Here is a 13,391-nt window from a genome sequence, read left to right as displayed (position 1 = left end):
ACTCACTTACCAAGAACTGTAGTCACTCGCGTAGGCTTCAGAAATGAAGCGGGCGCCATCTTGGTACCATTTTATTAGTTCCCATGGTGACGTGATGCTAAAGTCCGCTGCTTAGCCAGTTGCCAAGCAACTAGCGCGCGAATTGCTTTGTTTAAAGAAATTTATTTATTTATTTATTAAATTTATATAGCGCGCAGGCAGCCCAGGGGCATTGTGGCACTGTTACTTGCAAGGAAGACTTAGTTACAATGTGTGCAGGTTGTGCCTTCGGTTACAGTGAGGCAGTGACCTGTGATCAGATATACCACATAATACATCATACAATACAATTATGAGGGCTAGGCCATGTAATTGTTAGATGAACAGGGTCGTTTTCAGGGTTTTCCGAAAGGCGGTCAGTGAGGGTTCAGAGCGCAGGGAGCTAGGGAGGGTGTTCCAGTGTACGGCAGCGAGGTACGGGAAACTGGAGCCCCCTGCTCTGGTCCTTTTTACCCTACGTACTGAGAGCATGCTGGCATAGGGTGATCTAGTGGGTCTTGTGGAGGAGACCAGGTGGATCCTCTGGGAAAGGTACATTGGGGCGGCAAGATGGACACATTTGTGGGTGATGCTTAGAGCCTTGAATAGGATCCTCTCCTTTATGGGGAGCCAGTGGGATGCTTTTCTGGCAGCGGTGATGTGCTCTCTCTTGGCAATGCCTTGTGCAGCGCGTAGGGCATTTTTCTGTATTACTTGGAGCTTCTCAAGATTTTTGTTGGAGGTCCCAAGGAAAAGAATATTGCAGTAATCAAGTCGCGAGCCGGTTTTGGCCCTGGCTATGTTAGTGCAAGTGTCTTTTGACAGATAAGGTCTGATTGCGTTAAGGAGTTTTGCATGGTAAGCGGCCGAGGAGGCAATGGCGTTTACTTGTCTGGTCATGGATAGATTGGAGTCTAAGTAGACGCCTAATGTTTTTACCGTGTCAAGTACTGGTATCGTGATTGAGTCAATGGTGAAATGACTGAACTGAGCGTCAAGTTTCTTGATGGTGTCAGGGGAGCCTACGAGTAGGAGCTCAGTTTTGTCAGAGTTAAGGCAGAGGCCGTTGATAGCCATCCACATTTGAATTGTGTTGTAGATGTTGTTGAGGGTAGCGGAGTCCGTGTCATAGTCGCCTGTCAGAGTGAGAAATGATTATCGTTCCGAAATCCCGATTCTCCCAATTAAGGGTCACAGAACCGAATATGATATATATAAAGTTTAGAGAGTCTCCAGTTTCATTACTCAAACTAATTGTGAAATAAAATTGTACCATGGTGTGTTCGCATAGGATCACTTAAATTAGTCATCTTAGTCTATAATGGTGGATACCTTAAATGCATAGACCCACAAATTTGTTGAGGACAATTAACGTTAGTCGTATCTCATCTGTAATATAAGGGCAATACCCAACTGTTGCATTACTATTTACAGGCAGTCATATCAAGAACACCAATGGGTGTTATTGGTTAACAAGCACATTATTCTCATCTATATAATGCGGGCATTACCCGACTGTTGTATACCGTTTACAGGCAGTCATATTAAGAACATTTAGGGAGTGTTATAAGGGAATAAGCACATTATTCGGCACAGACATTACTGATGAAAATCTCGAGCAATAAGAGCCTGTAGATACAAAACTAAAACAAAAAATTATCAGTGAATAATATAGCATCATTATCATACATGTAACATTATTGGAACCGCATTAATGAAATTCAGTGCATCTTTGTTTTTATAAAAATGACGCCATTTCAGTATCTAGATTTAGACCCAGCACAATTGTATTGAAAAGACAGATTACCTAGCTTCTGCTTGTCATAATGCTTGAACTCTGTCTCCACCCCTTTTATTTATTGTAACATATTGCAGACCAATAAATTGTATGTTGGCCTTGTCATCCAACTGATGATTCTTTTGCTAATGTACTGCAAGGGGTAGGTTGGGATCTTGGCTCCCAATTTTGGCCAGGTGTTCACAAATTCTAATTCTGAGCTCTCTTTTAGTACTACCAATATAAAGTTTTGAGCAAGTGCACCTGATGACATAAACAACATATTTTGTTCTACAATTAATTGAATGCTTAATTGTAAACACTTTTCCATTAGAGCCCTCTAGTCTTTTGATTTTGTCACCCGCAAATTTGCACATTGTGCAGAAACCACATTTCCTGAAACCTGACTCAATTTTGGTAAGCCAAGTGGTTTCTTTATCCTTTTGTAGATCTGGTAACCGGGATGGGCAGATAATTGTTTTAAGAGTATTTGCTTTTTTGAAGATGATTGTTGGACTGTCATCAATATATTCGCACAAATGTTCATCTAACTGTAGTAAATACCAATGTTTCTTTAGAGTTTTCCTGATTAGTTGGTGGTCTTTATTAAATTGAGTTATAAACATGAGTTTAATTTGCTTTGCCTCTGAAAGTTTTTTAGGGATCAGCGTATCTTCTTGTTTTAAGTTCTTTATTTTCTCAAATGCCTTTTGTAGACACTTGTTGGGATAACCTCTTTGTTTGAAACGAGTCCTCAAATGTTTGCATTCATTTTTGAATTTCTGGTCACCTTTACAATTGCGCCTTGCTCGGATATATTCACCAAATGGAATATTATGAATAGTGGCGTGTTGGTGACAACTGTAAGCGTGTAAAACTGAGTTTACTTCCGTTGGTTTTTGAAATGTCCATGTTTCAAAATGATCATCTATGACGTGAATAGTGAGATCTAAGAAGTTTATTGATTTTGCATTATGTTCTCCTGTGAATTATATCAAATTGGTTGTGATTCAATCTTTCTATAAATTCTTGTAATGTAGAGTCGGAACCATCCCAAATTAGAAAAATATCGTCTGTATCTTATCCAAAGTTTGACTTGATCTTGAAATGCCGGGTCTTGGTATACTGTGTACTCTTCCAACATCCCCATAAAGATTTTTGCTAAAGATGGGGCATGCTTAGTCCCCAGTGCCACTCCTTTCAGTTGTTGAAATGGACAATTTTTGGAAGTGAATAGGTTAGAGTCCAAAGTTATCTGTAACATTTCTTTCAACATTTCGATTTGACAATAGTAGGATGCTGAATCACCTTTGAAGGTGTGATCAATAGATGCCAGTGCCCATTTGTGTTGTATGGACGTATATAACGCCTTAAAGTCCAGGGTCGCCAGTAAAAATGTATTTTGCCAAACAAATGTTTGAAGAGTCCCCTAAGTTAGATTTGACTTGGGTAGCACATGGTTTCAGAATCTCATCCAAATATTCCGATAAGTTCACTGAGACGCACCCAATACCGCTTAATATCGGCGGCCCTCAGGTGTACCTTGATAACTTTTATGAATCTTCGGTAGGAAGTACATTGTTGGTGTTACAGGATTTCGTGTGCTAAAGTAGGAATGTTCATCATCTGTAATAAGGCCCTTTCTATGCCAGCTCATTATTGATACATCAATTTGGTTAAGAATTGTTTGTCGATCTGTTGTACTCAATTGCCTATAGCATCCTGGTGATGTTAAGTGATTAGTAGCCATGCGTAGGTAATCTTCTCTATCCATTATCACAATGTTTCCGCCCTTATCGGCCTCCTTTATGACTATTGATGTATCTTCGTATAGGATTTTAAGGGCTTGTCTTTCCCCTTTAGTAAGATTGTCTAGGTCATATTGATTTTGGTTGTAGTCCTTATTTGTACGTGCGGATAGTCTATATAGATCTTGTGTGACCACTTTGTAGAAAGTGTCAATGAGGCTATCAGATGACAGTTGTGGATTGAATTTTGATTTTGTTTTCAATTCTTTTGTACTCAAAAGGTCTGGTTTGATTCTTAGTTCATGGAGTAGGTTGTGCATCTCAAAATGTTCATCTTCAGTTAGTGATCTTAAGATAAGGGTATCTTCTATGTCCTGTATAGTAAGCTCGCTCGTAGGCATCAATGTTTCCTTAGTTGCATGATTACCTGGTGCTTTAGTCGCAAAGAATTTTTTTAACCTTAATTTACGTATGTATTGTATTGTATGTATGTATGTCAATCTCATTTAACTTTTTAGTCGGTGCAAAAGACAATCCTTTATTGAGTAACTTTCTCTCATCTTCTGAGATCGGTCTTGTAGAAAGATTTAACACCAAATCTTTATTTGTTTTTGTTGGATTCCTTCGAACTGGCCCTCGTTTGTCTTTTGTTTGATGCCGTGGTCTCTTGTCCTCCGCTGTTTGCATCCCCCCTCCTTCCTCTCCTCCTTGTGGTAAAATTGGTGAGTTCACCATCGGGGGTAATTGAAAACGGACCGTTTTTTGTGGTTGAGTTCTATTACTCTTTTTATATCTTTTGATTTGATTCATATAACCTTTTCCTGTTTAGATTGTGGTGCTTCAGTATCAACTGTATCAGGTTCAGAGTCAGCCTCCGAACTAGCAGATGACGTATTAGGTGTAGAGCTTCTTGATGATGGTTTCGTATAGCTGTCATATTTCGTTTGAAAGGTGTACACTCTGTCTTCTTTTTAATCGCGATCATCTCTATAGCTTTTTCTTAGTTTTCTAATTTTAACCTCATCTTGATATATTTGCAAAATGTCATACATTTTCTCATAATTCTTAAGTTTAGTCTCCTCGCTGGATTTCATCTCCTTGATTTCCTTTTTGATGGTCTCTATCCCTTCTATTGCCCTCTTATGTTCCCTTGAGGCATGTTCCATTAGAAAGTCCATCATTTTCATAGAGCTGTTGCTGAAGTTAGCTTCCCATGCTTCCGCTAAATCCGTGTCTTCATTATTACTGAAATTAGAAAAAATTAGGATTCTAAGACCTCGTGGGACTTGGTCATTCTTAACATAGTTTTCCAAGGAGACTTTTTCCCAATATTTATCAATTTCTTTCTTCGATATTCTCTCCAAGCGAATGAATTTGGTACGGAGATCCTCTTGACGTTTATTTAGGTTGGAAAATGCATGTGTCATATCTCCCTTCTGTGTGAACAAATTCTTGGTTTCTTCTTCTGTATTTTTAGAGATAGGCTGCCATTGTTATCCTGTTCAAAAACAGTTGGTCTGCCCGGTTGCCAAGCTGTGATATTAATGTTTAAAGAAAAAATATAAGGCTTAGTGGTACAGCTGGTCTATTGGGCGACTCTTTCAGTATTAGGTTGAAACAAAAATAATTCAAGCCAAATCAAAAAGGTAAAGTTTGGGGACAGGAAGAACCCCTTATTTCCACATATTTATCGTGTTTCGTCACAGGTCACTGGATTGACGGTAAGCCAGAGGGAACCCGTCATAAATAGTAATACAAATATGCAAGAGCATCCAAAAAGTCCCCTGCCTGCACATATTTCTTAGGCTTTTTGTCAGTGTGATATTATCACCCTCCAGCCAGGGGTCACCATGGTCCTGATGTTCCACTCAAAATTGGAGAAGCCAAAATTGGAGAAGCCATATATTCATCCTCTAGAAAGGTCGCCTTCCTGAAGAAATAATGCAGTTTCTTCTTCATCTACTCCCAGGCCTTGGTCAAACCATCTTGTAGTGACTGGCCAAAGGGCCTGGTTTGGGCATTTCGATCGGCTCTCCTGATTAGAGTGTCCTCCCTCATGCTCCTGCATTCAATATTGAAGTCCTAAGTCAATCAGAGCCCTGTGTATGAGATTGTTCAGTTTATGTATACTACACTTGATTCATTTGATTATCCAATAAAGATTTGGATTACTTATTCCCTAGTCTCCCTATTGCCAGTATGTGATGGGTTATTTCCCTTTCAAGCCCATTCGTTTTGCAGTTTTTTTTCCAGTTTTATTAAGATTTGTCAGCCGAGGATGATCACCTGTTGGGAATCGGAATGAATTAAAGCTGTTTTAATTAAAACGTTTTAAGCTCTCAGCAGATGTCTGCCATGTTAAAGTCGGGCGGAAACTCGCAGCAAATGGTTACATCTTCCCGTGACCGACGTGTGGGTTTTCCCTGGTCCAAAAGCAATGAGTGCATTTGCCCTACAATCTTGAGTCAGCACATAGTGTTGCACTTGAGAATAGAACTTTTGAACTTGCTGTCAGCAGCAGCAGATCCAGCTTGGCAGTCATTCTTGGAAGGAACAGGCGAATAAAGCATTGAGGTGGAAGACTGCTTATGTGTTTGGATGAATGGTTCACTTGTATGTGGTAAACATGTAAGCTTCAAACAGCATCTACCTTCGGTGATGGTCAACAAAAAAAGGTTGAGTTCAGAAGAGGAATTCTGGAAAATACCCCACTTACCTCCACCATGTAGCATATTGTGTCTCGATTGGGAACATAGTCCTCAGAGCCTCTTTGAATTGAAATTGTGTGATTTTTTAATGTGACTATTTTACACTAGACCCTGTATGATTGTTATTACATTTTTATATTGCATTAAATATATTTAGAAATTAGTCAGAGGTGGCATTAAATGATTTGGGCAGAACATTTTTCATTCTGTGCTAAAGCTTGCATCTCAAGGTTCCAACGTCTGCAAGTTATCCACGACACTATATATACTTCTTTCTCGAATGTTATCCATGATCTGCCTGCAGTAAAGGATGTTGCTTATAGTCATATCAAATAGGTTTATAAAAACTATTTAGTACAGATTCATGCCACATATTATAGCAGCCTTATTATTTTACGAACCACCATTAGCATACTGTTCAATAATTATACACATAAAGGTACACAGCAATTCTGCCAGGCAGTGTTTTCAATTGAACAGAAATCAGAAAACAGTGTAGCCTACACTGTTTTCTGATTTTTGTTAAATTAAATACATTGCCTTTGCAATTATGGCTGTGTAACTTTGTGCATAATTCCTCAATTTCTACACCGTGGGCACAGGTGTCCACCAATACACAAGCACCTGCTGCAGGCACAGATACCTTAGCTTAAGTATAGGTTCGTCCATTGCCTTGTCATAGTCAAGTGCACAGAGTTCTGGCCTGTTGCCCAAACCTTGTCTTACTTTTTCAATAATTCATAATTTTCCCTTATTCTTTTTTTCTTTCATTCCACAACATTTGTAAATTGGGTACATTTTCCATCTTTTGATTCTTCTGACTTGGCATAAACTTGTGGTGTTGATCAATCTGTCTGCTGCCAATCAATCTAACAACCTATATGTTTATCTTATATCTTCTATTTTCCTCCAGTCATTACAGGACAACAGCGCAATGGAGTAATTTCTGCCCGCACCCGAATAGAGGTTCTAGCTGAGACTTTTCGTAAGAAGCAGCCCTTCACACACTTCCTTTCATTCGCACTTAACCAGCCAGAGATCCAGGAAAATTTCCAAAAGTTTAAAGATCAAGTGCTTGATAAGTGTTCAAAGGTAGGAGAATTGTCTTCCTATCAAATCGGGTACAAAAAATAAGAGCCAGCCAATGCTGTTGGAAAATGTGAAGTTATGAACAGTAGCACATATGAAGTATTCTATTTATGTATGCCCCATGATGGTGGTGCATGTTTAAAAAATAGTCTGTATATGGTTTTTCTGCTTCGCATATTGCTTAGCAAAAATATAATTGGTTTCAGTTGTGATTAGCACACTCTACTTTTTAGCACTGGACAATGCTTGCATTTTTTAAAAGCTTAGGAAGATTTAGTTTTTCAATGAAATATAGAAATATTTGTATTGCTTGCATACATTTATTTCATATGGTAAGTTTGTTGAAGATGTGTCTTAGCCATCCAGCAATAATCTGCAATTTTCATATTATAAGGTTTGGTTGAACGGCCTTGTCAGCAAAGGTTGAAGTCATGGTAATCCTTTCTTATGCAAATTTAAACCACATTAGTATATGTTTGAAGCAAATTCTAGCACAATAAGTATTTTATCTCAGAAGACTTAGTTTGGGCAGCATTGTCTTTGGCAAAATCTTGCTGGAGCAGTGTTTGCATTAAAGGCTAAAATCAGCTAATGCAGGATATTCTTGGTCATGGTCCATATCCTGTTCTGTGGTGTTAGATGCAAGTCAAGACCTGGGCAGATCGATTAGTATGGTTGTTCTATACTGATAGCTTTATCGGTCTCACCTTGTGCCAAACTGTACTAGTATGGCTCCAGATTGATACACGTATCAGTCTCAACCTGTGCTAAACTATATAATAGGGACTATGTACATACTCAGAACTCTACAGGAACTAGGTTTCTTAGTAATTCTAGCATTGAAAAAATTGAATGTATTTTATTTTTAACTTTTTTATTGGCATTTATACTCATACATTGCATATTTTTTATTTTTTATTTTATTTGCATTTGGTCTATGAAACATAAACCTTTACAAAAATTATATTATGCATGCATAAACAACACATAAAAACAATGCAATTTAATTCATTATGAAATTTGCATTTTTTAATCTAAATAATTAGCATTACTATTACATCTCTTTTATCTAAAACTGCTGGATATTTGAACAAAGATAAAACATATAAAACGTGTAAAAACAAATAAAACCATTGTTAAATAATAGGACAGATGCTCATTCTGAAAAAAAGTAGATACTTAAAAACACACAAAAAACAAATGTTTCCATCAACTATCAAATCAAACCTGCGTCGTATATAACATGATGTCATATCATTCGAGTTTATACTAAAACATACAAAAGAAAACACTTAAAACAATTAAGACACTTAACAGTCTCAGCACATTCAATAGTTCTTAATACTCATATCCTATATTTTATGAACCAATCAACCTATCTAACAGCCCTTCTTTAATCTTCTGTATATGTATCTGGAAGGTCATTTATTTTATTTGAAGCTTTTTCTCTACTTTGGTTTTTTTCTGTAAGCTCATCAGCAATTATTCGCAGTAGACGTGTCAGCCATAACACAAGCGCTTGGTTGTTCCCCGTCATACATCTCAACCAAAGATTTTAGTTTTAATATATTTTCCAAATATAATAGCAAATTTATTTTCATAATAGCTGCAATAGATGTTCATATGTTTTAGTGTTTCCACCTCACCTTGACTTATGTAAAAACGACAAGACCATCAGTCTTAGACTCACATTTCACCCAATCTCGTAGGCGCTCATTTGTCTGATATTGATTTAATTTAAACGCATATATAGCATCCATGCTTTGTTACAGGGAAATGTGTCTATATAAAGTGCTCTAAACACTCTTTATTGGCATTTCATAATAACAACCTAAGTAACCAGACCACCACCCGCCCTCCCGTCTCCGCTCCCCCAAACCCTTCCCCTACACACATTGAATGACTTTAAGTAAACAACATTAATAACTCCCTAACCCAACCCAGCCCCCTTTCACCCACTTCCAATGTCCAGATTAGCCCTTCGGGCCTCCAGTCCTTTCATCGATCATAGCAGACAGATCAACAAGCATATTCTTTATAGGTTTTATATTCCGCATTTTTCATAGTTAACAGACACCATTAAAAATCCTGGAACTTGCGTTTGACACTGGGTAAGCAAATGCCCAAATTCTCTACCGTTATGTTTGCTGCCCATAAAACTTTATTTATTCTATTAGTGAAACTCAGAATTAAAGGCAATTTGGCAGCATCAAACATTTCTTGTAAATCCTCATATATCAAGTTCTTTGGCGGATTCATAATTTTGGCACAAAGACCGAACTTATGACATTCGGCTCCACTCATGCTAGAAACAAACTAAACAAGGCCTATTCTGCTTTTCTTAACAAAGACTCATCAATCAAAGTCACTGATAAAGTTAAGACACTGGGAGTTTACTTGCAATCATCATAAGGATCAGAGGCCCAAGTAGCCTACCTGAAACCTAACTTTCAATATCACCAAAGACTACTAAGACGTATCAGGCCACTTCTTAGACAACAAAATACTGCTACTATAGCCAGAGCCACTGTTCTGTCACGCCTCGACTATGGAAACGCACTGATGTTAGGAGCGAGTAACAACTGCCTTAAGCAATGCCAGGTATTCAAAATAACGCTGTAAGAATCGTCTCAGGCAAATCCACAAGAGAGCACATTACCATTGAAAGAAGAAACCTCCAGTGGTTAGCAATAGAAGACCGTATCACCTTAAAATCCATGACACTAGTCCGCCACTGCTTATACGGGGTAGCCCCTGCATACTTAAAAAAGGAATTTGCCCTGTACGAGCCGAGTCGCAGCTTTAGATCCAGAAACCAAGGCCTTCTGAAAGTTGGCACGTTTAAAAATCCAAGGGACTTGGCAGAGCTTTCTCTTCCAAAGCTATCATGAAATGGAATGAGTTACCTGCCCACTTGAGAATGGAAGTTAATTACTTAACTTTTAGAAAGAAACTTAAAACCTTCCTCTATTTGTAAAGCTTCAGAGCACCATAGTCACCGAGTTCCACTCCCCCTGCTTTTTGAACCTCACTTATGTTGTCCCGTCACCTAATGTATTTGTGTCTATGTGGAGCACCCTGATGCCTGCGAGCTCTGGCGCGATATAAATATATACAAATAAAATTAAAATAAATATTGTGTAATGGGTGCACAGATTCTTTATCCTTAATTACCTGTGAATACAAAATGGGACATTGCTGTCAAGCTGGGTGACTGAGAGACCTCCAATGTTGGGTGCTCCTAAAGCATGTCTTTTATCTCACTTCTCGGCCTAGGGGTGATTACTGTGAAGCCAGTGGCCTTAAAAACAATCTATTAGTTAAGCCTCTGGGCGCATATACAGCAAGATAGCAGCATGTAGGTAGTGACACCCACATCTCCCCACTCCATTCCTCAGTTTCACCTTACTCCCCAACCTTCCTGTCTGGCTTTGGCCCTCAATGCTCCTCACTGCATCCTTGTCACTGAGGGTTTATCTTTGAGATATTTAGACTGCCCAGCATGCAATTGTTTGAGTCCCTGCCGGCATCCTTTTCTGATTTTATTGTGGTCTTGTAGCTGCAACCTGGCAGTCTGTTGTAATGCTCTGTGGCTGCCAGCACCGCAGCTCTGCACCTTCCTTCTAGTGGATTGTCACTCTTCTCAGTCCAGTCGAGAACGACACACGTGCAGCCAACAGTGCCAAGGACAACCAACCTTGGCCCTCCTCCCATAACCTGGTGCGCGCCACAAGAGGCTGCTATTTAATTACCAGAGCTCTCTGAGCATTGATCACTGGGGTGCCCTGAGTCCCCCAGGAATAGTGCCAGCAATACATTTAAAATGACTCCACTCACACTACCAGACATGCCTTTATTTTTTTTTATTGAAAGTTGATTTAATCAAGTAAAACTTGATTTTTCAACATAAAATCTACATAACATATTTACATAACATATTTAAGGATAAGAAAATAAGAACTCAATTCATAAACATATACATATACAAAATATTACATTATCAGCTGTGAATTAAAAAAAACACAAAACAATTATATCTAAAAAATACAAGTTACAAATATATAACCTAAAACGTATCTAGTGAGCTCCTTGGATGCGACTTAGTGTACTCACTTTGCCTTTAAGCCCCAAGCTATACAGAAAACTCAGTATGGCATATCTGACAATGTTTAGATGACTATGAAATAGCAAATTCAACAACGTGTTTGAGACACAGTCATATACCCAGAAAACACATGTTCAAAATACACTATTCTTTTCCCTCGCAATTTAGGGCATTCAACGATTAAATGCTGCATTGTTTCTGTGGCAAGTTGACAAAACTGACACCGTACATCATTTTTTGATATAATTCTGCGGGCACACAGAATTTCCTTTGTGGGCCAGATATTGAGCCGGAACCTTAGGTAATCATCCCGTTGATGGGAATGTGGGAATATGATTAAATAACTTTCTGTTTCCCCATAGCGTTTTAAGGCAAACGGGTTATTCCTAAATTTTTGATAAAGGAGAGATGCAGACCTTGTTTTTATCCAGTCGCCCTCCCATATCCGTTTTTTTTCCTCATCGGGATTTCTTAGCAATAATGCCAAAGAAAAACCGATGTTGGTGATCATTTTTTTTGGCTGTACTTCTCCAGGATACCGCAAAAGCATCATCAGATCTTAAAAGGTAAACTGCTATCAGTCCTAACAACCCAGGTTGATTGACACTCAGTATACACTTACGATACAACGAGCATAGCTTCCATTTATAGATGGAATACAGAGACAGAAGTCCTAGCTCATGTCTTTAGATGCAAATGGGTTCCGAAAATGGGAGGTTTAAAGCACGCTTCCAGTAACAACCCTCTAATATTGCCCAATATTGATATGATTTACCCAAGACGGCCTCCGAGCCATACAGAATTACTGGAATAAATTTCTGTCTATAATAGACCAATAATGGTGTTATTGAAAATGTACAGTATTTGCTCCTAATGAGTCTACTTTGCGAGATGGCGGTTGTTAATCGTTGCCTTAAGTGCTGATGATTAGCGTGCTTATCTGGTGAATTGCTTATATAGACTCCCAAGTAAACATATGAGGAAACTGAAGTAAGGTTAACATTTTGTAACGGCAATCTATATATAGCATTCCGTTGCTTACTTTTTACAAATTCTATTACCTTTGTTTTACTTAGATTAAAGGTAATACAGTTCCTCTTGGTATATGTGTCCAACGCACACAAAAGTGCACGTAACCCCTTGGGAGTCTTTGAGAAAACACCATATCGTCAGCGTAGAGCAGGTATTTTACATTGACCCCATTAATTTTTGGTGAATCTGCCACAATTTTCTTGAAATCTATACCAATATCTGAAATGAAAAAGGTGAATTAAGCTGAGGCTAGCAGACAGCCTTGTTTCAGACCACAAGCAGTCGTAATAGAGTCGGACAAAAGACCATCGCTGGATAATTTAATCTGAATAGAGGTGTTTGTGTGTGCATCGATAAGCCACTTAACAATTGACCACAGGCATTTTTTGTCCATCAGTTTTTTAAAAAGGAGTTCACGAGGTACAGTGTCAAACGCCATTTTAAAATCTATAAAGGATGTATAGAGTGGCTGCTGTTGTTGACTAGCCTTCTGGATAATACTCGTGAGAGTAATAGTATTTACAGTTGTCCCATTACCTGGCAAAAACCCAGTCTGAAACAAGTCTCGAAACATGTTTACATCCAGCCAAGTGTTAAATCTATTAAAAACCAATCGTGCAAAAAATGTTCCCGGGCAGTCCAAGAGCGCTATAGGGCGGTAGGCGGCTGGATCATCGCGATTTCCTTTTTTAAATATGGGTAGGATGATAGACTTCCTCCACGAATCAGGAATAACACCTGTCATGAGTATTTGATTGAATATCTGATGGAGGATCCTTGCCCATTCCTTTGGGTGATCTTTGAGCGTACCATTATGAAGACCGTCCGGGCTTACCGCCCTAGAGCGGCTCAAGTTTTTGATACATAACTGAATATCATCAATAGAGATGGTAAAGTAATGGGACCGGCCTGAA

The 13,391-nt window shown here is 38.6% G+C and overlaps 1 protein-coding gene across 1 annotated transcript in view; it reads left to right on the top strand.

Annotated features, from left to right (window-relative positions):
* ASCC1 (activating signal cointegrator 1 complex subunit 1) overlaps positions 1-13,391 on the top strand; it is an 857,123-nt gene that overhangs the window by 238,835 nt on the left and 604,897 nt on the right. Inside the window, exon 5 of the mRNA XM_069610516.1 lies at positions 7,165-7,343. Within this exon, the coding sequence (XP_069466617.1) occupies positions 7,165-7,343 (179 nt within the window). The remainder of the gene's footprint in view (positions 1-7,164; positions 7,344-13,391) is intronic.

Source organism: Ambystoma mexicanum, chromosome 8 (assembly GCF_040938575.1).
Source record: "Ambystoma mexicanum isolate Mex_15411 chromosome 8, UKY_AmexF1_1, whole genome shotgun sequence".
NCBI classification, from domain to species: domain Eukaryota; kingdom Metazoa; phylum Chordata; class Amphibia; order Caudata; family Ambystomatidae; genus Ambystoma; species Ambystoma mexicanum.
The sequence above is the reverse complement of the archived record's forward strand: the minus strand, read 5'-3'. Positions and strand labels throughout refer to the sequence as shown.